We start from the raw sequence: 26,960 nt of genomic DNA, 5'->3' as shown, positions 1-26,960 counted from the left end.
CTTTACTGCCACCTGCTGGGCTGGAGTGTGGACCATGACGGTTTTAAGGCCTGGATATTTTCTTAAGAAAATCCCCGTGACATTTAAAAATCTGAACATCATTATCTCACCCATACTCTTTTGTAAAATCTCTTCAAACATTAACTGAACAGTACTTCTGTGAAAAGCCCTCGTTTAGCTGACTACAAATCACTTTTCTGTACTACAAATATAGAGTAAGCCTAATCGTTGAGTCACTTCTGGTATTTCAGACAATCCCTTTCCGTCAAGAGCCACTTGTTAATTTGTTGCAGACTTGTTAAAGTGTTTTCTTAAATGTTATTTTGTTCTTCCAACTTTGTTTTATTGATTTCAACAATGACATACAAAGTTAGCAACAGCTAAGTCAATCTTGATTTCAGAATAGTGGTATGTCCATTATACCCTCCAACCCCCCAACCCGAATTCTCCCCCTACCAGTTCCACACTAGACAAAACACAGCAGAGAACCAGTCTCTGCCCACACACACAAAAAAACCCCACAAAAAAAACCCCCAACATCTCAGGACCCATACACATAACAAGCATAACCCCCAAAAAACAACAACAACCACAACCCCTCCCCCCCACCCCGCAACCAAACAAACAAACAAAAACAAAGCAAAAACAGAGAAAACAAAATCAGTTATTATAGTTAGTTATAGTTATAATGTTATAGTTATAATGTTATTTTGTTGTCAATTTTTTTATTTGGGTTTTTTTTTTTATGTAAAAGTGTTTTCGGAAATGTTAATTTTTTGTTGATGTTGTAAATGTGATTTGCACTTCCCAGCCACCGTAGTACGGACATTTGATGTAAAAATCTGCCAAACATGTGGAGCTACATGCTGTGGTGACCTGTTATGAATAAGGGGGCATTTGAAAGGAGCTTCTTTTTCTTTTACTTTTTCTTTGCCAAAGTGTCTGTTTTGTGTTGACACAAAACCTTTCTATTGATTGAATGATGTGCCTTTTGATGATTTAATGATTCGTAGTTCGTAGGTTAAGTGGATTAATAAACAAAACAAGAAGCAGACCTTCAGAAAGCCATGAGAACTGTTGTTAAAGAGCATTTAAAAATACAATAGTCTGGCTCCTTGGAAGTTAAATCTAATGAAATGAGGGTCAAGACTTGCACACAGCAAACAGCACAATTTCCATGCATTTCTCTGTTACATAGCCAGCGTGCCATGTAACCTGCAGAGACTGAAAAGAGACTTTAAAATCTTGTCAAGTCTCAAGTCTGCAAAGTCTCATTTCACTAACCCTCTAAGACCTGAGGTGCATTTGTAACTTCAGAACTGAAGCAAATTCCGGCGCTTCACTCTGAAACTCGTGTTGCTTCAAAGCTGTCAGCTGTGAGGCCCAGACAGGAGAGTCTGCCGACTGCTGTACGTATTGCTGCGGTTGTCATCATCACCATTGCACTTTTCAAGCCGTTGCTGTTGTCACAGTTGTTGTTGTTGCTGGGGCTAATAGCAGATATATCCTCTCCATTAGCAGTTAATCTCCTTGCCAAGGGAGTGAAGAAAGCAATATTACCAGCGGGATTTAAACGAGCACTCCTATCATCTTTTTCCTCTTCCACCTTCTTCCAAACTCCCCTCTAAAAATGTAAAATTTTCATTCCTGCTCGGCAACAATGACACACACTCTCTCTCTCTCTCCCACACACTCACACAAACGTACACACACAATATTGCTTATTCCCCGGCTGACCCTTCTGCTTGGGGCCAATAAAGAAAGGGATTAGATTGAGAGCTCAGTGCACACAACAAACACACACAGCTGCTGTCAAGACATTTAATAATGAATCTGTGTTGTTGTGATTTTGTCCTTGGATTTTTTTTTCAGCAAAGCCAGACTTCTATGTTATTAATTTTTATTACTTCTCCCGTTTGTTGTTCGATAACTGCGGCACCGTGTTTATGTCTGTGAGCATGTCGCTGCTCTTTCAACATCAATTTTTATTTCATTTTGTTGAAATACCAAAAATAATATTTCTTTGAAACACACTTGATGAAAACCAAAGGTGAACTGGAGAAAGGAAAGTATCTGTGTCTCTGCATGTGTGTCTTTGTGTGAGAGAAAAATAAAATAGAGAGGAGGTGACAGAGAAGAATAGAGGGAAAGAAGAATCACATTTTGTATTTTGTCTCTTCTCTTAAGTTTGTTTTTATTCATGGCTTTTGCACAGGGTGAATTATTGCTGTGCTTCCAGACGTCTGGCTCTGCAGTGTTTGCTAAGCATCCAAAACAACGTATTCACACTCCCAGGAATTTAGATTCACCAGCGAAAGTAGGTTTTGTGGGAGAAGGTGAGGAATTTTGAACAGCTGTGATTGGATAAATGGTTTCCAGGACTGTTGTCCACTGGGATATCTGGACAGATTAGGGACAGACAGAGAGGGAGCACAGTCTATCATTGACAGCTACTGCACCTGAATTGTAGATGGAGATGGTGTTATTGTAGAGTAGAAAGTGTGTGACAGTTTTCTTTGCATTCACAAATTAGAAATGGTCTTAATACTGAATACATTTACCAGCAGTGTACAGGAACACTCCACCCTGTACACTGTTCTTTACCACCAAAGTAAAATCAAGAAACTGGTTCTTTCATAACTATTAAAACTCTTTTCTTGACTTTAGCAGCTTTTTCTCCAAAACGGTTGAATAGAACATATATAAACACACAATTAAGCAATCTGACAATCACTAAAATTAATTGGAAGATAGTATAAAAACAATGAAATGCAGTCATTGAAAATGACTAAAGAATGCTTATTTATGGAGTGGGACTGTGGTGAATCAGAATCAGAATTAGAATACTTTATTGATCCCTAGGAGAAATTATTTTTCGTTACAGTGCTCCATTATAAACAAACATTAACAGAGACAGACAATACACTAACTAAGAATAGCACAATATATGCAGGCATATATATACATAAAAGTCACTTATTAATAAATAGCTGAAAAAGAACATGTGCAAGAAGGGTGTAGCTGTTGCAGTAAACAGTGTGTTAAGTGGATGAGTTGTACAGAGAGATGGCCACAGGCAGGAAAGATTTCCTGTGTCGTTCAGTGGTGCTTTTCGGTAATCTCAGTCTCTCACTGAACGTGCTCCTGTGACTGACCAGCATGTCATGGAGTGGGTGGGAGGTGTTATCCAACATTGTCCTTATCTTGGACAACATCCGCCTCCATCCCCACAACATTACTGGCCTTACGAATCAGTTTATCGAGTCTGTTGGCATCTGCGACCCTCAGCCTGCTCCCCCAGCATGCAACAGCATAGAGGATCGCACTGGCCACAACAGACTCGTAGAAAATCCTGAGCATTTTCTGTCAGATGTTGAAGGACCTCAGTCGCCTCAAAAAATAGAGATGACTCTGGCCCTTCCTTTAAAGTGCTGTGGTGTTTGTAGCCCAGTCCAGTTTATTGTCAATGTGTACTCCAAGGTATTTATAGTTCTCCACAATGTCAACACTGACCCCCCTGAATTGAAAGAGGGGTCAAGTGTTTCTTGGTCTTCCTGGAGTCCACTATCAATTCCTTGGTCTTTGCCACGTTGAGCTGCAGATGATTCTGCTCACATCACGTGACAAAGGAGTCGACCACAGCCCGGTACTTTGTCTCATCATCCTTGCTGATGCATCCAACTACCGTGGAGTCATCAGAAAACATCTGAAGATGGCAGGTCTCTGTGCAGTGGCTGAAGTCTGTGGTGTAGAAGGTGAAGAGGAAGGGGTAGAGGACAGTCCCCTGTGGTGCCCCTGTGTTGCTGATTACCTTGTCAGATACACACTGTGGGAGACGTACATATTGTGGTCTTCCTGTCAGGTAATCAACAATCCAGGACACCAGAGAAGCATCCACCTGCATTGCTGTTAACTTATCGCCCAGGAGGGTTGGCCTGATGGTATTGAAAGCACTAGAAAAGTCAAAAAACATGACCCTCACAGTGCTCGCTGGCTGGTCCAGATGGGTGTAGACACGATTGAGCAGGTAGATGATGGCGTCCTCTGTTCCGAGACGAGGCTGATAAGCAAATTGAAGGGGATCCAGATGTGGTCTGACAATGGGTCGCAGCTGGTCCAGGATGAGCCTTTCCAGGGTCTTCATGATGTGGGAGGTCAATGCCAGTGAAGTTGTTAGCACTGCTTGATCATAGGTGAAATTGTGAGCATGAATGATTGTCTCTTGTTATTAGTAGTCCTGTGATCAATCTTGACACACTGGGTAAAGACAATCAGTCAAACAGAAAACCGGTTAAAACTCTGTCATGTTAACATCTACAAATACTGCTACCTTCTCTGAGCTTGAGCTCATTTAGGATGACTGTGATAAAATGGAAAAATGTCCTGTGATCACACAAAGTTTTATTCGTTATCAGTCCACGTTTGGTAAACCAACATCTGTGATGGTTTGGGAATGTAGAAGTGCACTGGCATGGGAAACTTGCACATCTGTAACGCTCTGTTAATGCTCACTGATATATCCAGGGCCTGGAGCGACAGATACCGCCCATATGAAGTTTGTATCAGGGACAAAAATGCCTAACCATGTTCTGCATGTTCTCCAACAGGATGGTGGAGTAGTAAGAGTTTCAGTGCTAAACTCACCTGTGTCCAGACTCATTAACTGTTACAGACGTGTAGCCCATCATGAAACACATGAAAACCTGCTGAGTACTTGAAATTCTGTTTCCGTGTTGCTTTCCAAACTACAGCAGCTGGTCTCAGTAGTTCACAAACCCAGAGTGTAGTCAAAATAAAATGTGATGCAACACTGTGGGAAACAAGCAGAAACATGCAGCAGGTTCATTCATATATTTAAAATATTATCTGTCTTACCATGTAATATATTGACTTTGGTTTATATTGGCAAGTTTAATACAGTTTTGGTGATTTACACGACAGTAAATAGCGTTATTTACATTTTAAAGCTGTTTTGGAAACAGGATTGTTAGCAGTAGTATATCCTTAACCATTCATAAATCCCTTTGAGGACATACACTGATCTGGCATAACATTATGACCACTGACAGGTGAAGTGAAGAACCCTGATTATCTCTTGACAATGGCACCTGGTAATGGGTGAGGTATATTAGCGAGCAAGTGAACATTTTTTCCTCAAATTTGATGTGTTAGAAGCAGGAAAAATAGGTAAACATGAGGATTACACAGAGCATCCCAGTTTGTTGTGTAGGATCTGCACAGCTACAGACCAGACAGTGTGCCCATGCTGACCCCTGTCCACCCCTGAAAGTGCTAGTAGTTGGCACATGAAGAGCAGAACTGGACCATGGAGCAAATGAAGAAGGTGGCCTAGTGTAATGAATGATGTATTAAATTTATATCACGTGGATACCTGGGAACACCTCACACCTGGATACACTGTAGGAAGAAGGCAGATTAATGTTAGCTGGGAAACATTGGGTCCTGTCATTCATGTGGATGCTACTTTGACACAAACCACTTTCCTAAGCATTATTGCAGACCATGTCTCATTGGAACAATATTCCCTGGTGGCTGTGGTCTCTTTCAGCAGGACAACACACCCTGCCACAAAACAAAAATGTTTCAGGAGTTGTTTGAGGAGCACAATGATGAGTTTGAGGTGCTGACAACCTCCAAATTCCACATATTTCAGCCCAATCGAGCATCTGTGGGATGTGCTGGACAAACAAGTGTGATACTAGTGCAACTAGTAACTAACTGACAGTATTCCAGTTGTTTCTGAATATATGTCAGGGTTATTTTGAAGAGTATTATGGTGTGTATGTTTATGCATAAATCTCCATGCTGAGGCTTCTCATATGTGTGTGAAGGGTAAAATGTGCATCTGTACAAGGTAATGTTTAAATTACATTCCATCTGTCACCTCATACATATGCATGCTGAAATACACACACGCATGCAAAAGATTGGCCTTGGCTGTTTTTCTTTACAGTTTTGAGCTTGGTTGAACAGACACGGAAAGCCTTGCAGGGCTGCGAAGAAAAATGCTTTAAATTCAAGGCAAATTTTTGATGTAGACACCTACAAATGCATTTTCTCTCTCTCTGTTTATCTCTTCCTCTCTCTACCACTCTCCTTTTTTCTCCTATGCTTTATGGTGGATGCATTTATCCCTGGTTCTTTTGGTGTGCCATGAATATGCAATGTGATCCTCTCTCGATCCCCGTGGGGACACTCTGCCTCATCTCAGCCCTACTGCCTACGCGGGGATGCCGGAGGTCAGAAATTGGGTTTTTGCTTGAGAGTAGCCACAATCTGGACCACGTACAGTTTCTGAAAGTTGCCAAACAGCGCTTCAGCTGTGACTCTTAAGGTTTGAATGAGAATAAATGTGTGTGTTTGGCTCTGAGGGCATCATACAGGAAGTTTTTTTTTAATTTTTTTTAAAAAAGTTTGGAAACCCAACTATAGTAAGTAAGTAACAGTATGTTACTAGATTTTGACTATACAGTATGTTTGTGTCCAGTCATGTGATTATACATAATTTATGTTTGGTTGATAATAAAGTCCTGTCCAGTTGTGTTGTAGGTTTTTTTTTAAAATATATATTTATATATAAAAAGCAAGTTCCTGTGCTCCAATGACTTACTCCATCATTGTTAGATTTCTTGTTCAGTATTTGGGTTTTGAGATAACTTCAGGGATATATGTCTACACATTTGTGTTCCAAGTGATCTGAGTCACAAATGTGATGTCAACAGACTGTATGCCACTGATTGGCCAGTCAGATATGTCGATGGAGGATGTCGAAGCAGATGTACTTCGACATCCTCCATTGTTGTGTTTTGTTTGTGTTGCATACAAATGATGTCTCTGACTTTTGTAGGTGTTGCTATAATGTCCATGCCCACATTGAGGTGGTACTCATTTATAATGGAAAACGAACAAAATCCAGTGGAGTGGAGTCGAGTTGAGCCAAGTAGGTGCAGAAGAGGCATAAGAGGCTTTTGAAAAAGGGCATTGCCTTGAGAAGTTATTATTGTAAAAATGTTCCTAGTTGTCATGGCCGTGTTATATTTCCCAAATAGAAATGAAAGCTCGACTCAAATGTGGCCAATATCTGCAGTTTTCAGTGGGCCACATTTCGCTTTGATGGCATTGACTCACAGTTAATTTGACTTCCTTATCTCAGCCAGTGGTTTGTGTTATGTTAGCCAGATGTGTCAGGCATGCTGTGACATTTGGGCCACATGAGACACACTTAACATTTGCAATAACTTGATGTCAACTACTTGTCTGTTGTAACTGAGGGACATGAGTCCAAAGGCATTTGCCATTATGTTCAACAAAAAAGGATAAAATTTCATATTTCATGCCCTTAATGGTTTTATTTTCCTACTGCTTTCATACTTAGTTTCAAGTATACATCAAATAATTGCATTTAGATTAGGCAGTAAAATTGAGTTGTTTTGGTTTTTTGGGGGGGTGTACAGAAAGTAATATCTTTATTTAAATTTGAATTTGGTGAATTTTGAATTTAATCCAATTCAGGGTCACAGGTGGACTAGAGCCTGTCCCAACTCCCATAGAGAAGGAGGCTCTGTAGCATCTTATTATTATAATATAACAGGGACAGATGCATAAAACAGTGTGTACATTAATGACTAAAACTAAAGTGCTACACACAAAGCATGAAAGTGCAAAAGCATTGTTTTAGTCAGCTTTTTAAATTCATACATATACATGATGATTATAGCTCCTGATCAGGATGACATTTCACAGAAGTGCATGAGCCTCTCTTACACTTCCATATTTAGCTATTTATTGAGCCTCCCTCAATCACCATTTGCACATAAAATTGCAGGTTATTTGAAATAGAGAAAGATATACAGACAATAGCATAAAAAAACGTGAAGGAAACATCGTTTGTTGGTCTCAGAGTCACAAACAAAAGAAAAACTACTGAAGCAGAAAGCCAAACAAACACAAAAAGAGATCAGTTGTGAAGTTCAGAGCAAAGGACTCCGGCCGAGGTAATGAATAAATAAATATATATTTGGACTACAAACAATTCACACAATGAAAGCAGACCATTACATATGGTGGCAGTGATTTAAAGTATCCACCCTGAGCCACACATAATAATAATATTAACCACAAAAACAGGCCTGTTTAGAATTTGTACATTTGTATACAATAGATTATTTGGAATGAAGACTGTGTTAGTAAATTCACTTATTATGGTATGTAGGTGTGCTTTCTAAACAGACACACGAATAATGTTAATAAAAAATGGCAAAAAACCCCAAAACATTTAAACCAAAAAAGAAATAAATGTATGTTTTATTTTGTGTCTTGATTTATTTTTTAATCTCCACTCTGTCTGGTTTGATTTGTCGTAGAAGATTTTTGTGGATGATCTGAAGAATGCCTGCACATTTATGACAGATTCTTCCTGTATAAATACCAGTTTATATGCTGGAGAAGGCTTTTTTTTTGCTTTTGTTGTTGGCTTTGCTGTTCAGCTTTCAGTTCACTACCACACAAGCACAAATGTCCTTATTTAGTTTTTAAAAATAAAAACTAAATAAAAACTTGGCTCCTGTGGTCAAAAGCAGAGAAAAGCAGGGCTACAAAAAATGTTCAGAGACAACAAAACTAATAATGTTGCAGAGGTGTGTGTATCTGTGTGTATATCTGGCTGTATGTGTCTGTGCGTGTGTGGCTGTATTTGTATGTGTGTTGGGGTCATAGACAGAGATGTATGAGCTGGAACAGAAAACAATGTAGAAACCAAACAAGCACCACTGCTGCAGGGAGAGATCTATACACACCCTTAATTGATGACTGAGCAGTGTGTGTATGTGTGCATCCACTTCAGTCCCTGTGGGTGAGACAGCGTTGATAGAAGAACAGAGAGAGAAAGAGGAGGTGTTTCTATCGGTGTGTGCGTGTATTTCTGTGTGTGTGTGTGTAGTATCGACGTAGCTGTGCTCTCCCCAGACCTGAGCTCAATAAGCCCTGACTTCAAACAAACAGCAACCACTTTACACAGTAGGAGAGGTGGAAGGAAAAGGGAGTAGGTAAAAATAAATGGAGGCCAGAGAGAGAAGAGGAAGAATAAGGAGAGGAGTCAGGCAGTGTGGAATAACAAAGGAGAAGCACTGATGATGAAGAAACTTCAGAAGCTGACAGTAAAGGAGAAAGAAGGGGAGAAGGAACAGCTGGGAATATCAGAATAGGTGTGAACAGAGGGAGGATGACAAGAGGGAGCAAAGGAGAAAAAACATGAATGGAAAATGAGGAAACATGAAAATAGATGAGACATTTCTTTTTAGGAATGACTATAATGATTTAGCCCAGATAGCTTCTCTACGATGAACAGAACAAAGTTAAGAATCTTCATGCTGTGTAAGTGAAAACAGACAAAAAGAGAGGGGGGGAAATGCACTAGTTTGCGGATTAGCCTCTGTGGCTGCTGGGTTTTGATTGGTATCACTTGGAAGTTCCCAGTGGACTTTTTTTGACCACTAGTAGTGCTTTTGAACACTGCTTTGATGGGTTGCAGTATTTTATTCATGCACACTGCTACACCAGTGATGGCTTGAGCAGCTCGCTCTGATCCCCGGAGCGTCAATTAGTGCCGTTTTCTCAAAGCCAGTGGTGTGGCTCGTTTACGCCTAAGGTGTCCTCTGGAGCCCGTGCCCTCACACACTGGGTTATTCGAATTAGTCAGACAAGTCTGTTTCTCTCACCCCATCATTTTTCAATATGCAGAGTTACTACAGAGGGTGATGTTACCCAAAACACAACTTACTTTGCTCAGTGTTTTAACCTCACCAGCAAACAGAAAGCAAACACACAAGCAGAAACCTGTCAAACATGTGATGTATCCCGTCAGCATCACCCCAAACTTCCAACATGGATTTTAAAGGACTGTTAGCTGGATACCAGCAAACATATTACTCATAGACTTACTTTTGCAGGAACAGTCAGGAAAGAATGAGACTACAATCTGTAGTAAAAATACAATATTGTGCATAAAAATATTAAACGATTCAAAATTATGGTATCTTATAATAATTCCTCTGACTGCTCATTTAGGAATCACCACAGTGGATCATCTGCCTCCTTCTCACCCTATCTCTTGCATCCTCCTCTGTTGCTCCAACCCTCCTTCACTGCATCCATGAGTAAAAAATGTAAAATTCGGGTATGCGATTTTATTACTATATTGAAGTAATACAAAGATGATGACCAAAAAAAAGATGTCAGAACTGCTTGATTAAGGCAAAAATCATAACCATGATTCTTTAGGTCATGTTTTGACATGGCCTGTCGCCGCTGGCTGTAGCATTCACCTTTGGAGACCTGTGAGTGCAAACCCGGGCAATGAGTGTCCTGGCAGTCTGCAGAAGTGCATGCACTAGGGCTGGGCCATATCATACCGTTCACGGTTATTACCGTGTTTTTTTTTGGAAAATACGGCACACTTAAAAGCGATCCTTTGATTTTTCTGAAAATCGTCAGCGCCCCTTATAATCCTGTGTGCCTTATGTTTGAATTCTGGTTGTGTTTACTGACCTCGAAACGATTTTATGTGGTACACGGCGCTCGAAAATCTGTCAAATGTTTTAGTACGACTTTGCTAAGCTACAAACCCGGACTGCTTGATGGATTGTCAGAGCATTACAGCTATCGTAGGCAGGAGCCTCGCGGAGTGATACGTACTGTGCTTCAACATAATATTACCGTATTGTGTGTGTATAACCTCTTTTAAGTTTTGTGGATATTATACATGGTTATGCTGAGGATATGTCGGCCAATTTCCACTGGAAATGCCTTTTGGTTAAACTGTCAGCAAGGAATTTGCATTTGCACTGTTAAATTTTTATATAACTTTAATGCACATAAAAACAGCTGCTTGTTTAAGTGAAAATACATTGATGGGTTTTTTGCACTAATAAAGTTGTGGAGTTGTAAAGTATTTTGCTAGTGTCAATTATATCGTCAGTTTATCGTTTTCAAATTTTTTTTTTTTTTTTTTTTTTTGTGTCCCGTTTGGATCTTTAGCCATCAGAATTGTTGTCTTAAGGCCAAGAAAGATGCCAAGCGGATTTATTTTACCAAGTGGATCATCATGGCCTTGCCATATTGGTCCATTTGATTGACCTTTATTATAATTATGAATTTATTTTATTTTCAGTTGCTACAAACGGACAGACATGACTGGGGGATAGGACAGGGAGAAAGAATGAAAGAAAGAGAGGGAGAGAAAGAAAACCAAAGGGGAGAAATTTTCAAATGTATATCGTGATAAATATTTTTGGTCATATCGCCCTGCTCTAGCATGCACACCTGCACAGAACTGCAGAGAGAGTAACGGGATGTTATCTATGATTCACCTAAGGCAACCTTCTCATGACTTTTCCTTCTTCTTGTTCTTGTGTAGTCGTGGCTGGAACTAAACAGTGAGTAGATCAGGGCTTTTAGGAAGTGGTGAAAGAGTGCTGAAGCAAAGAAAAGGTCACACTAGATTTATTACACAAAACAAAACATAATTGCAAAAAAACCAGTTGCAGCACAGCAACTGTTTTATCTCATATATCTTGTTTTCAGAATTATTGGAAGCAAAAATTGTAATTGAAAATGAAGCCTAGCATCATTATTCATCAAAAGCCCAATCGGCTTTGTCAGATTTGGTCTATGTTGGATCCACAAGGTACAGAACTGCCTGAAAAAGCAAGAAGGAAGTTGCTAGCATTAAAAAATGGGGGTATTAACAGGCTACTGAACAGCTGCAGGCAGCTTGTTTAATAGGAGCATACTGCCAATAATAGGAGGGCCGATGGCCATCCTAAAAAAAGAAGCTACACAAACCCCCCCCCCCCCCCCCCCAAAAAAAAAAACAAAAACAAAACAAAAAACACTAATGGAACAAACTGAAAACAGTACTACAAGTGATTCTGATTTGCACTGGGGACACTGGTGTTTTAGTGACCAGTGAAAGACCTGGCGTGTTCTCAACCTCAATGGCCAGTATCTAAGAAGAAAGCCATTTTGCCAGAGAGTGTGAAAAGAAGCCTGATTGAAACTGGCAGCATATTCTTTAGTCAGTTAAAACCAAAATAAAATTGTCTGCACCAGCACTGCCACAGTGATTTTGGAGTGCCAACTGTAATGGCCAAATACCGAATAAAAAGATGACTCTCAAGAATCTTGGCAAGAGATGAATATTCCAGCATGTCAATGATCCCAATACACTGCAAAATTGTGGAAGACATTTTGAAAGAGAAAGTGAAAACGAATGACCAACTGGAATCATGTGAGGGGACATGAAGCAGCAGAGTGATGAAGAGGTTAGAGCTGTCATCTCACAGCACAAAGGTTCTGGATTCAAACTTTCTTGTTCGCTCAGTTCCTGCATGGGTTTTCTCCAGGTATTCCAGCTTCCTCCTACAGTCCAGTGACATGCTTGTTGCTTGTTAGGTTAACTCAGTGGTTCCCAAACTGTTTTTGTCCATTATGGTAGCAGTGTCCAAGCGTTCTTTTTTTTTTTTCTTTTTCTTTTTGCCCCCCCTGCAATGGCTCTGCGCCCCCTCCCCCCCCCCGCCCATTAAAATCGCACCGAGAAAGAGCACCTTATAAGATTTATCCATGAAAGCCACCAAAAGAAACATGCAGATGATTGCAGAGAATTGGTATTCAGAAAGGTCAATGGAAGGAAATACACATATTACACACACAAATAACATTTTATTTTTGAAAATAACAGGTTTCATTCTTTTTGGACCCTCAGCCGGTTGTGGCAGATGGCTGAGGTTTAATCCTGTGAAAGGGGAGTTTTTCCTTCCCACTGTTGCCAAGTGCTTGCTCATAGGGGGTTATTTGTTGGGGTTTCTCTGTATTATTGTAGTCTTTACCTTACAATACAAAGTGCCTTGAGGCAATGTTTGTTGTGATTTGGTGCTTTATAAATCAAATTTAACTGAATTATAAAAACAAGTAAAGCAACGCAGATTTAGCAACACTTCCTTTGCTTGCCCGCAGTTTGTCCAAAATGCCGCTGCTCATCCTCACCCTGGCCTCCCTCCATAGACACCCCGTTCATTTTAGGAACCACTTTAAGATTTTAAGATTGGTTTTAAATCTTTTAATTGATCAGCACCACCTTATATAGCTGAGCTGTGGACTCCATACATCATCCCGAGGTTGCTGCTCCTAGTAGTCCCAAAAACTGGACCGAAAGCCACCAGAGGTGATCGATCATTTTCTGCTAAAGCCCGCAAACTCTGGGATAAACTCTCTGTCGATGTTAGGATGCTCCACTCATTACCTGTTAATAAAACACATTTCAAAACAATTTTTTACTGGGATCTTACCTGGTATTTATTGTAATTTTTCTTGTTTGCTTGTTTTGCTGTGTGGAGTTTTGGTGCTCTGTTGTATTTAAAAAAGTGTTCGCTACATAAAATTGGATTGGACTTGATCACAGCTCAGTGATATGACCAGAGATTTTGTTTATAGAAACCATCAAATATAAAAAGTATATTTAAAACCGTTGATGTAAAAGATTTAGATCTTGAATAAGTTTCCTACTTGTGAGATCACTGCCTCTCTATATTTCTTGTACTTGCATACATTTTCAGAAATTAATTACGATTACCAACAGATAAAAACTCCTATTTCTCTAGATCAATCATTAATAATCTTGTTATCTCAAAACAGCAAAATCTGTCAGTGCTGCTTTGGAGTTTTATCTATAATAGAAACTTTCTGCCTCTTCCATTCTCATCAAAGCAGAGTGTGAAGAGTTGTTCAGTCATTTCCACTGACTGTGCATGAGCTGCTTTGGTTTCCCTTCAGTGAGCTGGACTTTAAAGAGCGACGCCACCCCGAGTCCCTCTGAAGTTGATCTGAAGATCTAAAGTCACAATCTTACAAAAGAGTTTGCAGTTTCATGAGATAACAAGATGGTTAGTCGTGACCTGAAGATAACAAAACTTTGGTACCTCATTGCAGCATGAAAATTAATTGGCGAACTTTAGATAACAGGATTATAAAAAAAAAGAGTCTATGGAAATGAGGCCTGTTTTGCTGTGAGTTGTGCACCCTTTTTTCAAACATGGGTGTTTTGTGCAGCATCTGACCTGTCTTGGCTGTAACTAATCCAACACTTTTATGTTTCCTTTTTGGTTTCTTTTATTTGTTTACGCTGCATAATCTGTCTTCTGGATGCTTATCTCTGTGTCTTTTGAAGCGGGGGTTTTACTGTCAGCCTGCGCTGCATAGCACTTAATCTGCAGCTGAAAATCCATATTCATATGTTTGTTGTATTCCTGCAGATTTTGTGCCATTTATACATGACCGTGGCTCCAAATTGAATTCAGCATCTCCAACACATTGTCCTTGTGTTATTTTATCCTTACATTATTTTGCTAGAAGGCTGTATTTTTTACATTGTCATTATTGAGATGGCAACCACATAATGTCATAGGATCATGCACAGAAACACAAAAGGAGGGGGAAATGGTTGGGTCTGTTATAAGTAATGCTCAGCACCCTTTCTGCCTTCTCCTACCCGTATAACCCGAGCGAGATAATTTTCAAATTGGATGACATGAAGGATTATATTCTCCTTCCTTTTATGTAATAATGTCACCGATAACTGCCAATGCTATGAGTTTAATTTGCCTTTACAGAAGCAAACAGATATTTTAAATAGAAACGCAGAATAATGGAGACATTACTTGTTTGGCTTCTTGTTTAGAGTTCTTACAAAGGTGATACATCACAATATAATAAAGGGGTTGACATGTTTGTTTATGTGTATGTGTGTTCAAGTGGTGCTCATGAACAGGGGGTAATAAAGACACACACATGATTTATGCCTTGGATGTAATAGGTAATTCATCATCTGACTGGGGCACATTTTAAGGTAAAGAAGCAGAGAGAGGGTGAGAGTGTGGTATTGTTTGGTTTATCAGAAATAACAGTAGCAGTAAATTGAAAGCTTGCTTTGTAGGCTCTGTTTTACTAAAACTATACTTCTCTTACACCATATCCTTCATTTTCTGTGCTGTGTTCAACTGGATAGCCTGTAATACTCTCTCTACCAGACGCGTGCGCACGCACGCACACACACACACACACACACACACCCTCGCACAAACACGTGTGTGTCTTCAAAGAGCAATGTTCTCATTAGCAGCAGTCCTCTGTTCAGACACTGATGTCTCTCTCCAGCTCTTTGCTTCTGTGTGTGAATCTATCTGACAAGCAAGCAATGCTCTGAAAATAAGAACACTAATACTCTTTACACCGATAATGACACTGATATTAAAATAGATTCTCATTACAGGTAATACTGATGATTCTCCTGCTGCCATATGCATGGCTTGTATGACAGGATTAGTGGAGGCTGTAGTACACAGATTATCAAAAGTAAAAATGGTCACATACACCAGATATACTGAACATGGAGATATATGTTCAGTATATCTCCATCCACCAGTGCAGGAATAAAAATATGTATTCTAGAGATAGTTTTATGATATGGAGAGGCTCCAACTCCATATTTTTGTACAATACCCTCAGCACTGACTGCAGCTCATATAGCTCATGTAGAGTATGGACAAGCAACAACTAAAAAATGAAGTCTGTGTCCAAGTGCCAAATACTGCAGTTTCACCCATGACCACTTGAGGCACACTCCTAAAACAGCCTGTTTCTACAGGCAGGTCAAAGAAACTCTTTTGCGCTCTATAGCTAATTTCTCCCTTTTTAACAAATGCAACAGGGGTGAAATGTTTTATAGCTCAGCTCTTTAAGCGCCGGCCTCAATAACCAGGGATCAGATCTCCAGGGCCTGTGCCCTTAATCTCCACCTCACACACACACTACACTCACCCTCTGGCTGTAGCTCAGGAGGTAGAGCAGGTCAACGACTAATCAGAAGGCTGGTAGTTCGTGGTCTTGGCTGCTTCGGTCTGCATGCCTTCAGTATCCTTAGGCAAGGATTGGTGAAGTTGCTCTCTGATGCATGAATGCAAGACAGAAAGCACTTCTGTGTAGAAAATTACTGCTTGTATGACAGGATGAACAAGATACATTGAATAAAGTGTTTTGAGTGCTTAAGTAGAGAAGAAAAGCTTTGTATCAGTACTGGTCCAAAATCTATGGCTCTACGGGAGGGCTCTCCTTCAAGCAACCTCGCCTCTACGACATAGGCTCCTTTGACTGACAAGTGGATGCCAAAACAAGTGGCTGTAGCTAGTAGCTGCCTGCGATACAGTTTTTTTATTTTTCCTGTCTTTTGGCAGCATGCTTTGTAGCGATTTGGACCTTTTCTGATCTGCATGTTGATATGACAAAAATATAATGTCAGACGCCCTTATCGACACAACCTTCACTATTCATCTGGGATTGGCACAGCTATGAACCAGCTATGAAGTGAGGTCACTGAGGCCTTTTTTTAAAGAGTGAAAATTGGCACAAATCACTGTATGATGCGCCAGATGGCTTTTAGTTAGAATTCCTGTGGAGACTTTTTAGCAAAGTTATGGCCCAGCCTACTGTGTCTCTGATTGGGTTGAGTTCAGGGGGTTGTGTTGCCGCATGACTCATAATAAATGATAATTGGCTGGTTTAGGCATGAGGAGTCAATCAGAGGCACAGTAGGGCCAAAGTCATCGAATAAGTAGCTTTTCCCCCTCCTGCTATTTTATTTAAACTGAATTAATAATTCTGCAGTTTGTTTTGTTGTATTTTTTATTGTTCTATACACACAACTCACCCGTTCCATAATATTTTTTACACATGGCTTTTTTTTATACATAGCAATACATTCACAGCTTTTTTTAAATATAGATAAATAAAACCATTTACCCTTTTTTCAACACTAGGAGTTGTTGCTGCAATATTGTAGCCTTTTCTAGTGCTGTACCTTAAATATAATACATTATGAGAAAAAATAGACCTCCCTAGTTTCAAAAATCTGATTACAGCCTTGGCAGTATATTTAAAGTTTTCTGACCACCAAAAACCCAGCATCACCAAAGACTATAACCCCATGAGGTCAGACACTGATATAAGTTAATGATTAACAATTTCTTGTTTGATTATACATGATGCTGTTAGAAAGTGGGATATAAGTGAGGTAATAGCCTCTGATGTCGGATGTGTAGATGTGATGATTTCATGCCATCTGTTGCTATGCGGGAGCTTGAAGTGGAGAGGGTGAGCAGTTTTAGATACCTGGTCATCCACATCAGTGAGGACCTCACCTGGTCACTGAACACCACACAGCTGGTCAAGAAGGCTCAACAGCGGCTGTACTTCCTGAGGAGGCTGAGGAAATTTGGTATGTCGGCCAAGATCCTCATCAGGTTCTGCAGCTGCATTGTGGAGAGCACATTGACCAGCTGCATCACTGCATGGTACGGCAACACTACTGCTATGGACTGCAAACGCCTGCAGAGAGTGACATTAACCTAACCGGGCATTTGTGTGTGGCAGCAAAGAATGTGGGTATTTCACAAGTTCAGGCATGCAACTTGTGATCATTATATCACTTATGATCATTTCCAGCTGCATAGTTTTATTCCTGGACTCTTGTAGAGTAACTTTGTCTGATTCACAGTCAGAAGTTATCCTTATTTATTAAATACTATGACTTTGTGCGGTCTGTCAGTTTATCCTCTGTCTGAAACAAGCTGCTTTAGCTTCTGCTAACTGGCTGCCTCTCACAAAATGCACAAACGAGAGCTTTGAACAGCAGGTGGGTGAGGCTTCATAGATATAGATAGCTGGCCCTAATCCTAATGGTATCATACAGAGCCAAGGGTAGAAAAAACTGTCTGAAACACACCAGTCAAAGACGTCTGAAGTGTAATGGATCGCCTATAAGCTTGTTTAAAAAAAAAAAAAAGCAGCTGATTGTGAACTTGTTTTGCTCTTTTACTTTCTTTGACTGGATCTTTCAAAGTGGTCAGAGGGATCTAAATCAATAATCTTCCATTACAGGACCACATTTTAATATACAGGTTACCTTTTGCTGTCTTCTTCTTTTCCTTCACACACCTCTCCGTTTCTCTCTCTTTACCCCGGCTACCTTTCTCCACCATGAGCTGTCAGAAAGTACGCAATGACCGTGACACCCCGGTGTGTGTGTGTGTTTGTGTGTGTGGGGCTCAGGCTTCAGCTTTCTCATTATGATTCTAAATGTATCTGTCTGTCTAGTCTGGATGAATTAATAGGTTCCTTGGTGGCTTGGCTCGACACTCAAACACACACACACACACACACTCGCAGAGCCACACATTGTTTGTCCAGCGATTCGTGCCTCAGGTTTGTTAATTGAATGTCTGTGTTCATGTAAGCGACCGTGAGAGGCATTGAGAGGATGCCACGGTGCATTAGGAAGACAAGCTGTGTGTGTGTACGGGTGTGCGCCTGTGCGGGTATGTGTCTTGTAAATAGGATAGAATCCAGGGGACCTTGAACGCAGCCACTCCTGAGCTTCTAGCGAGACAAGACACAAACAAATCCTACAGAGGCGAGAAGGCCGCAGGTGTGTGTGTGTGTGTGTGTGTGTGTGTGTGAAACCCAGAGAAGCTTAATCACAGCCTGCCCTTGTTCCTCTTTTCTTACTTTGTCCACTTCTTTTTCACTTTCTCGTCCTCATTTCCTTTCTCTTTACTTCTCTTTCCTCTTGCCCTTCAGTTCTTTTTCTTTTTTCCCACCTCCCTACTCCCATTTTCAATATTCTCCTATTCCCATTTTCCTGTTTTCTAACTTGCTTATCTATGTGTCTCGTTCTTATCTTTTTCTTATTTGTCTTCACTTTATATCTCCTACTTTTTGTCAGTTATTTACCATTTTTCTGCCTCATTTTTCTCATCTCCTTTTCTCATTTTCTTTGCCATCTTAATCATCCTTCCCTTTTTAAAAATCGTTTTTGTTTTTATCTTCCCACTTGTCCCACCCTTTATCATTTCACCTTGCACACTTCCTCTTCCTCTTATTTCTTTTTTCTTCTCCTGTTCATCTTCCTCTAACTGTAACCTGACAGGTACAGTGCAGATCTTTTTCTCAGTGCTAATAAGTTACAGAGGCACAACTAAAACTGCTGGATTTGGACAAGCATTGAATGTTCTTTATTTCTCCTCACTTTTCCCTCTTTCCCTTTTTTTGTAATTAGTTTTCATGACTTTCTTTTTTTTAATTTCTATTTCTTTCTTGCTACAGTTGTTTGATTTCAAACTGCTCTTATTTCTTCTTCCAGGCTACAATTATGTCATTTCCATTGTTCAAATCTTGGTTTTCTTTCTCTAGACTGCTCTCATTTTCTAATTTCTTTTTGTGCTCAGCCTCCATCTATCTTCCACTTTCTCCCTTTCTTTCCCTCTACCTGTTTTTTCTTCCTCTGAATCTTTTTTCTTTCTCTTGTGTTATTCTAGCCCTCTTTTTGTCTTTAGTATCTTTATTTTTTCTCTTCTTCTGTCCTCCACTTTCTTTTCTTTCCCTCTGTCATCCACTCCCCATCTTTTCTCTACTCCAATATCTTCTTCATCTCCCCTCCCCTCCCCTCCTCTCCTCTCCTCTCCTCTCCTCTCCTCTCCTCTCCTCTCCTCTTCTCTCCTCTCCTCTCCTCTCCACTCCTCTCCTCTCCTCTCCTTCTCATGCTTTGCGGTTAAAGCCACCAGGGGAAGTTCCACTAACACATCCTTACACATTCACATACACACATTCAAAGAGTCTGACTCCCAGCCCTCTAATGGCCTCATTTAGACAATGTGTCGCATCAGCAAGTCGTATGGCTGAATAATGAGAAGAGGAGGAGGAGGAGGAGGAGGAGGACAAAAGAAGATGATTCGTTTTCCACATCACTCCATCCAGGCAGCTGCTTCACCGTAAATGTTGTTCTGTTACACACACCATCAACGTTGTGACCCTGCGAGTGTGCGTGTGTGTCCATTCATCTGCACTACATGCTGGGCTGTATGGTCGTTGAGAAAAAATATGGCCTCCGGGGATTTTGCTGAAGCTCCTGTGTTATGTTTATGATGCGGCGAGAGAGAGAGAGAGAGAGAGAGAGAGAGAGAGAGTAATAATATACATTCATTATATCTCTCACCCTCAAAGAAACTATTCCTTGCTCTGTCTCTCTCATGTATTACCCAAAGATGAAACTCACACTTTCTCTTTATCAAGTGAGACACACACACACACACACACACACACACACACACACACACACACACACACACACACACACACACACACACACACACACAAGACTGAGAAATCTGATTCTCAGTCTCCCAAACAACAGGCATCTGCACTGTCTCATAAGTGATATATACTCCCTTTTAAACTCCACACACACTCCAAGCAGAGGTCTGACAGACAGAAAGTGCAGCTGTAGCTTTTTTTTTGTTTTTTTTTTAAAGTCATTGCCACCTTGTGTTTTTCACCACCAGCTGTTCAGGAGCTGATTGGGATTTATGAGCTACATTAACATTTTATATCTTATTTTATAATGTTTGTATTTTCTGGAGACGTAAAGATTTCTGCAGAGTCGGTTGTTTCCTTTGTGCGACACTGTCTCTGGTACTTGTGATGAATAACATAAAGTTAGTTTTTGGTGACTTACACTGACAATTTGCTTCCTTACTGGTATGTTGAAGGGCCATATGGCTGCTTTTGCATAGCCCATCAACTGCAAACTGCATATGCTTTACATTATTCATGTCTACTTTCCAATGTGTTGTAAAAGTTTTAAAGTTTGCTTCCAGAACATTTTTTTCGCCCTCATTTTACTGTAAAACTGTTGTTTTGTGGTACTGCAGTTGAAAAATGTTTTTCTAGCTTCTCCAGTCATTAAAAAGAAGAACATTTCCGTGCAAGAAATGCCTAAATTTTCTGTGTTATATTCACAGATTTGTTCCATGCTCTTTCTATGTCGCTCTGGGAGTTGGGGGGGGGGGGTATTTTCCAACCACCAAAATCATGAATGCAGAACAGTTCAGCAGCCAGCCATCAATTCTCAGATGTCAAAATGAATTGAATGCATGTTCATTACCACTTAGTAGTAAGTGACAAAAAAACTACAGGCAAGATGGATTACCTACTGTATCTCAAGTAGCTTTTTTTTTTAAGTCTCTGCATATGATTTTCATACATTACTGATATGAGCTGATGCCAGTGTTTTTGAAGGTTAGAAAACTTGCATCAGTCTTGCGTGGTGTACCAGAATTACAAAGTAATGGTGTACCAGACGATTTTTTTGTTTCATTTTTGTTTTCCCTTTGCTCTTAAAGCCCTCAAAACCCACAAGAGCATCAAACATTGTTTATTTGCATATTTTATGGTAAACGTACGAAAAACTAAAACATCTGTGAGCTGAATTGTTAAAGTGTTTAAATGATTTTGGACGGGTTATAGTTGTAGCATCATAAACACCCGCCTCTCCTTTGACCAAAATGATCTTAAACAAAAAGAGACAAATAATATTCTGTATCTCCAGCACACGTTGTGATTTTACTCCTAAACATATCTGTTGGAGCTAATTTGAAAGTCGTCATGTTTTGCCTGCGTTGGACATAGAGCAGTGAATTTAGCTCATTTTTACGCCAGTCTGATGCTAATTTATTTTGGTGTAAGTTAGAAGACTGAGAATAGTCCCTGTAAGCACCAGTAACGATCACTAGGCTTTCAGTCCCACAGGTCTAGAGACCAGTTGATGATCCCCTGATGACCTCCAATTGCTATGGAAAAAATGTATAATCCCCAACTAGCTGGCAAGTAGTTGCTGGAAAGAGTGTACTGCACCAAACTCATAATGTACTCTCTGAGCGTTAGTGATACTTTCACTACTAATTACCAATTTGTGAGGCAAACCAGAAACTAGGAACGCTCCCCTTCAAAGTAAGTTGTGCCTTAGAATAGAATAGAATAGAATAGAAAGGCAACACGGTGGCACGGTGGTTAGCACTGTTGCCGCACAGCAAGAAGGTCCTGAGTTCAATTCCACCATCAGGCTGGGGTCTTTCTGTGTGGAGTTTGCATGTTCTCCCCGTGTTTGCGTGGGTTCTCTCCGGGTACTCCGGCTTCCTCCCACCGTCCAAAGACATGCAGCTTGTGGGGATAGGTTAATTGGATAATCCAAATTGCCACTAGGTGTGAATGTGAGTGTGAATGGTTGTCTGTCCCTATGTGTTGGCCCTGCGACAGACTGGCAACCTGTCCAGGGTGTACCCCGCCTTTCGCCCTATGACAGCTGGGATTGGCTCCAGCGCCCCCCGCGACCCTGAAAAGGATAAGCGGATGGATGGAATAGAATTCAACTTTATTGTCATTGCACATGTCACAAGTACAAGGCAACGAAATGCCCTATTGCTTATTGAATGCAAACAGTTTGTCACACTTTTCACAGTTTGCAGTGTTTGCCGCTCTGCACACCTCTGCACTGCATACCTGTGACCTTCCAGTAACCACTTGCCAACTGGTCGGGGAATGTACATTTTTCCCTCGTGGCCGGTGGTTGCCTCACGGTTGCTGACAGGTGTCTTGGCCTGTGTGACTGGGGCCTCTCTTTTTCATGCAATACTGCATTGACACATTTAATTGATCATCATGCTGGATGACTGACTTGATGACTAATTGCCTCATTGATCTGTTGACTGGCTAACAAGCTACATCCAAACTGGGCTTTTCACAATGCTGGCAGCAGTGCAACAATGCAATAACATGCAGGCACTATGTGTGAAAAGCTGTTATTTAGAGGTGTATTTGGCTGATTTGTGCCCTTAAATGTCTGTAACAAGAAGAGGAAAAGTGGTGCGCCCCTTTTCCATGTTTGTTTGTTTGGATAGTTCAGATTTAGAGCATCACATAATGAAGAATTACAACATCAAAGTACAAACCAAACAAGCTGCCGAGAGACAAAAATGCAGCGTTTAGTCACAAAATAAGCAGGCAGCAAAGAGGATGAAAAACTGAAGCACGGCCTGCATCTTGTTAAATACCAAAAAGCAGGAACTGAAAAGCTCTCTGAATCTCCCTTAAATAAAATGACCCCTAAAAGCTCTTCAGATGCTTTTAAAAAGCCCTCTGCTGTGAGCAGCAAAGAACATGTGTGAATAAATCCAACGTTCACTAGTTCAAATGTTCTGATGACTGATAAAATAGAAAAAGATAACTGTGAACCTGATGTTTTTTTTTTAAGATTACATCACGTTGTTTCTTTTCTTATATGTCAAAGATGATTTTGAATACATGGTAGATCTTTTCATTGTGTTGACTGCCTCATGCATTTGCCCACTGCAAGCTAACTCGTTTCTACTGCACCATTGTTCAGGAACCAGAAATTGCCATTTTAATCACATGTGTCCGCTAATTAACATGTCAGACTAATACAATGCTGGACTCTCATTCACCAAAACTGAAGCACAGACTTGTTGGAAGGGCTGTACCACACGGCAACCATATTTATCACTAGCACACAGCTAGCAGCTACGCGTGTCAGTCGAAACACTCACCATTAAGCCTGAGGAAAATCCAACATGAGTGAGTTAAAAAACAAAGTTTAGTCCTAATGCAGTTATTAAAAAAGGAGTGATGGGCTCTAAAGACAAGACACATTTTTTATGCCACATTAAAACACATTTTTTTTCATGGTCTAAGTTGGATGTTTTAGCACGGGCACCTCAGGGGAATGACTCCCTTTTGCAGCCTGTCTCAAGTGACCGTTTGGCACTTCTTGTTGGCTTCATTTTCAGCACCTAGGCTGATATAACTGAAATAAAACAGAGCAAACTGATTTATTTAATATTTTGATTTAACAAACAGAAACTGCATCTTCTGTCTTCTGTTATACCGCATCAAATTTGATGAGAGTGCATTTCTCTTTTACATGTGATCATTAGTTCTCTTTTTAACGGCTTTGACTGATTTCCAGATTTCAGATGCAGAGTGGGAGGACATGTTGGAGGGCTTTGATGAGCGGAGTTACCTGAGCGCTCGGCGCTGGAAGCCCGGAGACGACCCGTACACTCTGTACGCTTTCAACCAGAGAGAGAGTGAACGCATCCCCAGTGATCGAGCCCTGAGAGACACTCGACACTACAGGTACAAAACCACAGAGTGCAGTATATAAAACGAACATGCACAAGTATAAATGACAACACACAGAGAAGTCTGACACAATACAACATGTGTGTTGTGTTAAAGACGGCAGACGAGCTTGAGAAAGTGCAGATTCTTTGTAGCAAAATGTTTCTGCAGCACCTGAAAGACAAACCTCTGGAGGAATCTATTTATTACAGGCAGACTACAGAGTTATGTATAAATCTATCACAAGTTTGCATCCGTGCATAAAAGGAGAGCTTATCACACAAAACAAACTCATGTTGCCTGCAGGCATAAACAAACACATCAACAAACACACAACAACACCACAGATCAGCTTTTAGTATTACAGGTATGTGTGCGCACATAAGCGCGCACGCACCGAATTAAAGCAGCAACTCCTGGAGTTCGTAATGAATCCCCTATCTGTACTAAAACAAATTTAGATTATGGAACCAACACGTTTTCATAGAGAAACCACCAAATTACAATCCGCCTGTCCGCTAAGAAATTAAATTAAACCAAAATAGAAATCCTCTTAGCAGAGCGCCGTCTTCCTCTGTTGGAAAGACGCTCAGCAGGAAGATAAGGAGCTTGCCGCATTGACAGCAGCTCCCTACTTGTATATTTCAGGAGATAAAAACTTCCAGGCACTTGTAGAAGGCGTTCAGAGGTCCAGTGTTGTTGGTTGAGATCGTGTGGGATACACAAACACGGCTTGTTTGCTGAGATTCTGTTTCTATTAGGCTTTCAACAACAAAGCCACGTCTTTGCATTGATATATAATTTTTTTCTTTTTACAATTTTTTTTTTTTTGAGTTTTGTTTCCTGGGTTTTTCTCACCCGGCCATAATTGATGTGCCTAGAAAGTCTGGGAGCAAAGTTTATCCACCCGATGTAGTTTCTAATGATTAACCCACACACTGGGTGGTCTGTTTGCTCCTTGATTTCAAAGCAGAACCAGCATTGCATCTAGTTTGCAAACTTTCTCTCGTGCTAAAAAAATAGTGCAAAATCTCTTTCTGACTGACGGAAATAACATTAAGCGAAGAAAAAAAAGCCATGCCAATGTTGAATCTGTCTTCATTTTAGATCAAAACAGTAAGTACCAAACTGCAGTACCAAAAGTTTTTCAGGAGTCTCTAAGCGGCAGTGAGATGCACTGGATCCACCTGAGTTGCGCAATATATCTTAGATCTTTAATTAAATCAGGGAATAACAGAAGCTGTGGGAACATAAAATGAAAAATGGAGTGAAAAGGATTTTTTTAACAGTTTATATATAGATTTATAGGTTTTTGCTATGCCCCCCCCCCTCTTTTTCCTAATTGACCTCAGTGACATGGAACTCTAATTATTGCTCCAGACCACATGGTCCCATAAATTAGACAGAATATCAGCTTCTTAGACCCTTATGTAAAATCAAGCCTTAGAAATCTCGGTGTCGTATTTGACAGTTCGATGTCGCTCGAGCAGCATCCTAAGCAGCTGGTCCGAAACTGTTTTTATCATTTACGGAATATTTCTAAACCCAGACTAATGGTATCAAAGCTTGAACTTGAGATCATTATTCATGCTTTTATTTCTTCTCATTTAGACTACTGTAATGGCCTTTTTACTTGTTTTAACAAATCAGCCTTAAATCGTCTTCAGACTGTGCAGAATGCTGCAGCACGTCTCTTAACAGGCACCAAGAGAAGATCGCATATCACTCCAGTCTTGGCCTCCCTTCACTGGTTGCCTGTAAATTTTAGGTTTCATTTTAAAATTTTAGTTCTAACCTTTAGGGCCCTACATGGTCAGGCTCTTCAATATTTATCTGACCTGCTGAAACCACATACATCTTCTTGGGCTTTAAGGTCATTAGATCAGAGACTGCTGGTGGTACCGCGCACTCGCTTTAAAACTTGTGGGGATCGGGCCTTTCAGACTGTGGCACCATGGTTGTGGAATTCTCTCCCACTGTCTCTTCGCTGCACGGACTCCATTGATTCTTTTAAGAAACAGCTGAAGACATTTTTATTTAGAAAAGCATTTGATTAATTTCTTCTTATGCTGTTTTATAGTTTTATTGTTTTACATTGTTTTATTTACTGTTATATTGTTTTTATATTCCCATTTCCTGTGTTGTAAAGCACTTTGTGATTTTTATCTGTGAAAAGCGCTATATAACTAAATTTTACTTACTTCCTTCAAACATCGGGGAAAACTTACTTGATATTGGATAATGGATTTGAGTGTAGCTTTAGGTCATGCCCTTCTATGCATCCAGTTGACAAATGTTCAACATGCTACTTTCTTCAGACATTCGTTATGCTGTTTAAGCTCCTTCAGCTTGCTTAAAGTGTGTCTACAAGCTGCTTTGCAACCCATCTTCATCCCAGTTCTGTTCTCTTTGAGGGTTTTGGTGCTGCTCATGGAGGGGCGTTGATGTCCCATACCACAAAACATGATTACAGATCGCAATCCTTTTCATTTTTTTCATGATTTTTTTTACTAGTATATGTATAGTATATTACTTCATAGTATATGAAGTAAATGTCCAGCTTGAACATCCGTTGTCCTGTGTATGTGAGCCAGTGTTTGCTGTGTGATTAACCTCCTAAGACCCGAACTCTTCCACAGCATGCATTTTTAATTTCTCTTTGATATTTGGGCATATTGGGGCGCGATGAATGTAAAAACAAAGAATTTTTTACCTTATTTTTAAGATAAGATAAGATAACCTTTATTAGTCCCACACTTGGGAAATTTGTTTTGTCACAGCAGGAAGTGGACAGTGCAAAAGTTATGAGGCAAAAATTAGAATACAATAAGAATAAATACAGTACACAACTGTACAGAATA

General features: G+C 40.2%; 1 protein-coding gene across 1 annotated transcript in view; it reads left to right on the top strand.

The window, feature by feature from the left end:
* The window catches only part of galnt14 (UDP-N-acetyl-alpha-D-galactosamine:polypeptide N-acetylgalactosaminyltransferase 14 (GalNAc-T14)), a 232,178-nt gene that overhangs the window by 19,539 nt on the left and 185,679 nt on the right, over positions 1-26,960 (top strand). The window contains exon 2 of the mRNA XM_005929923.3: positions 23,945-24,114. Coding sequence (XP_005929985.1) covers positions 23,945-24,114 — 170 coding nt within the window. The remainder of the gene's footprint in view (positions 1-23,944; positions 24,115-26,960) is intronic.

This window comes from Haplochromis burtoni, unplaced genomic scaffold, assembly GCF_018398535.1.
Source record: "Haplochromis burtoni strain Fernald_Lab_line unplaced genomic scaffold, NCSU_Asbu1 Contig_126, whole genome shotgun sequence".
Taxonomy (NCBI): domain Eukaryota; kingdom Metazoa; phylum Chordata; class Actinopteri; order Cichliformes; family Cichlidae; genus Haplochromis; species Haplochromis burtoni.
The sequence above is the reverse complement of the archived record's forward strand: the minus strand, read 5'-3'. Positions and strand labels throughout refer to the sequence as shown.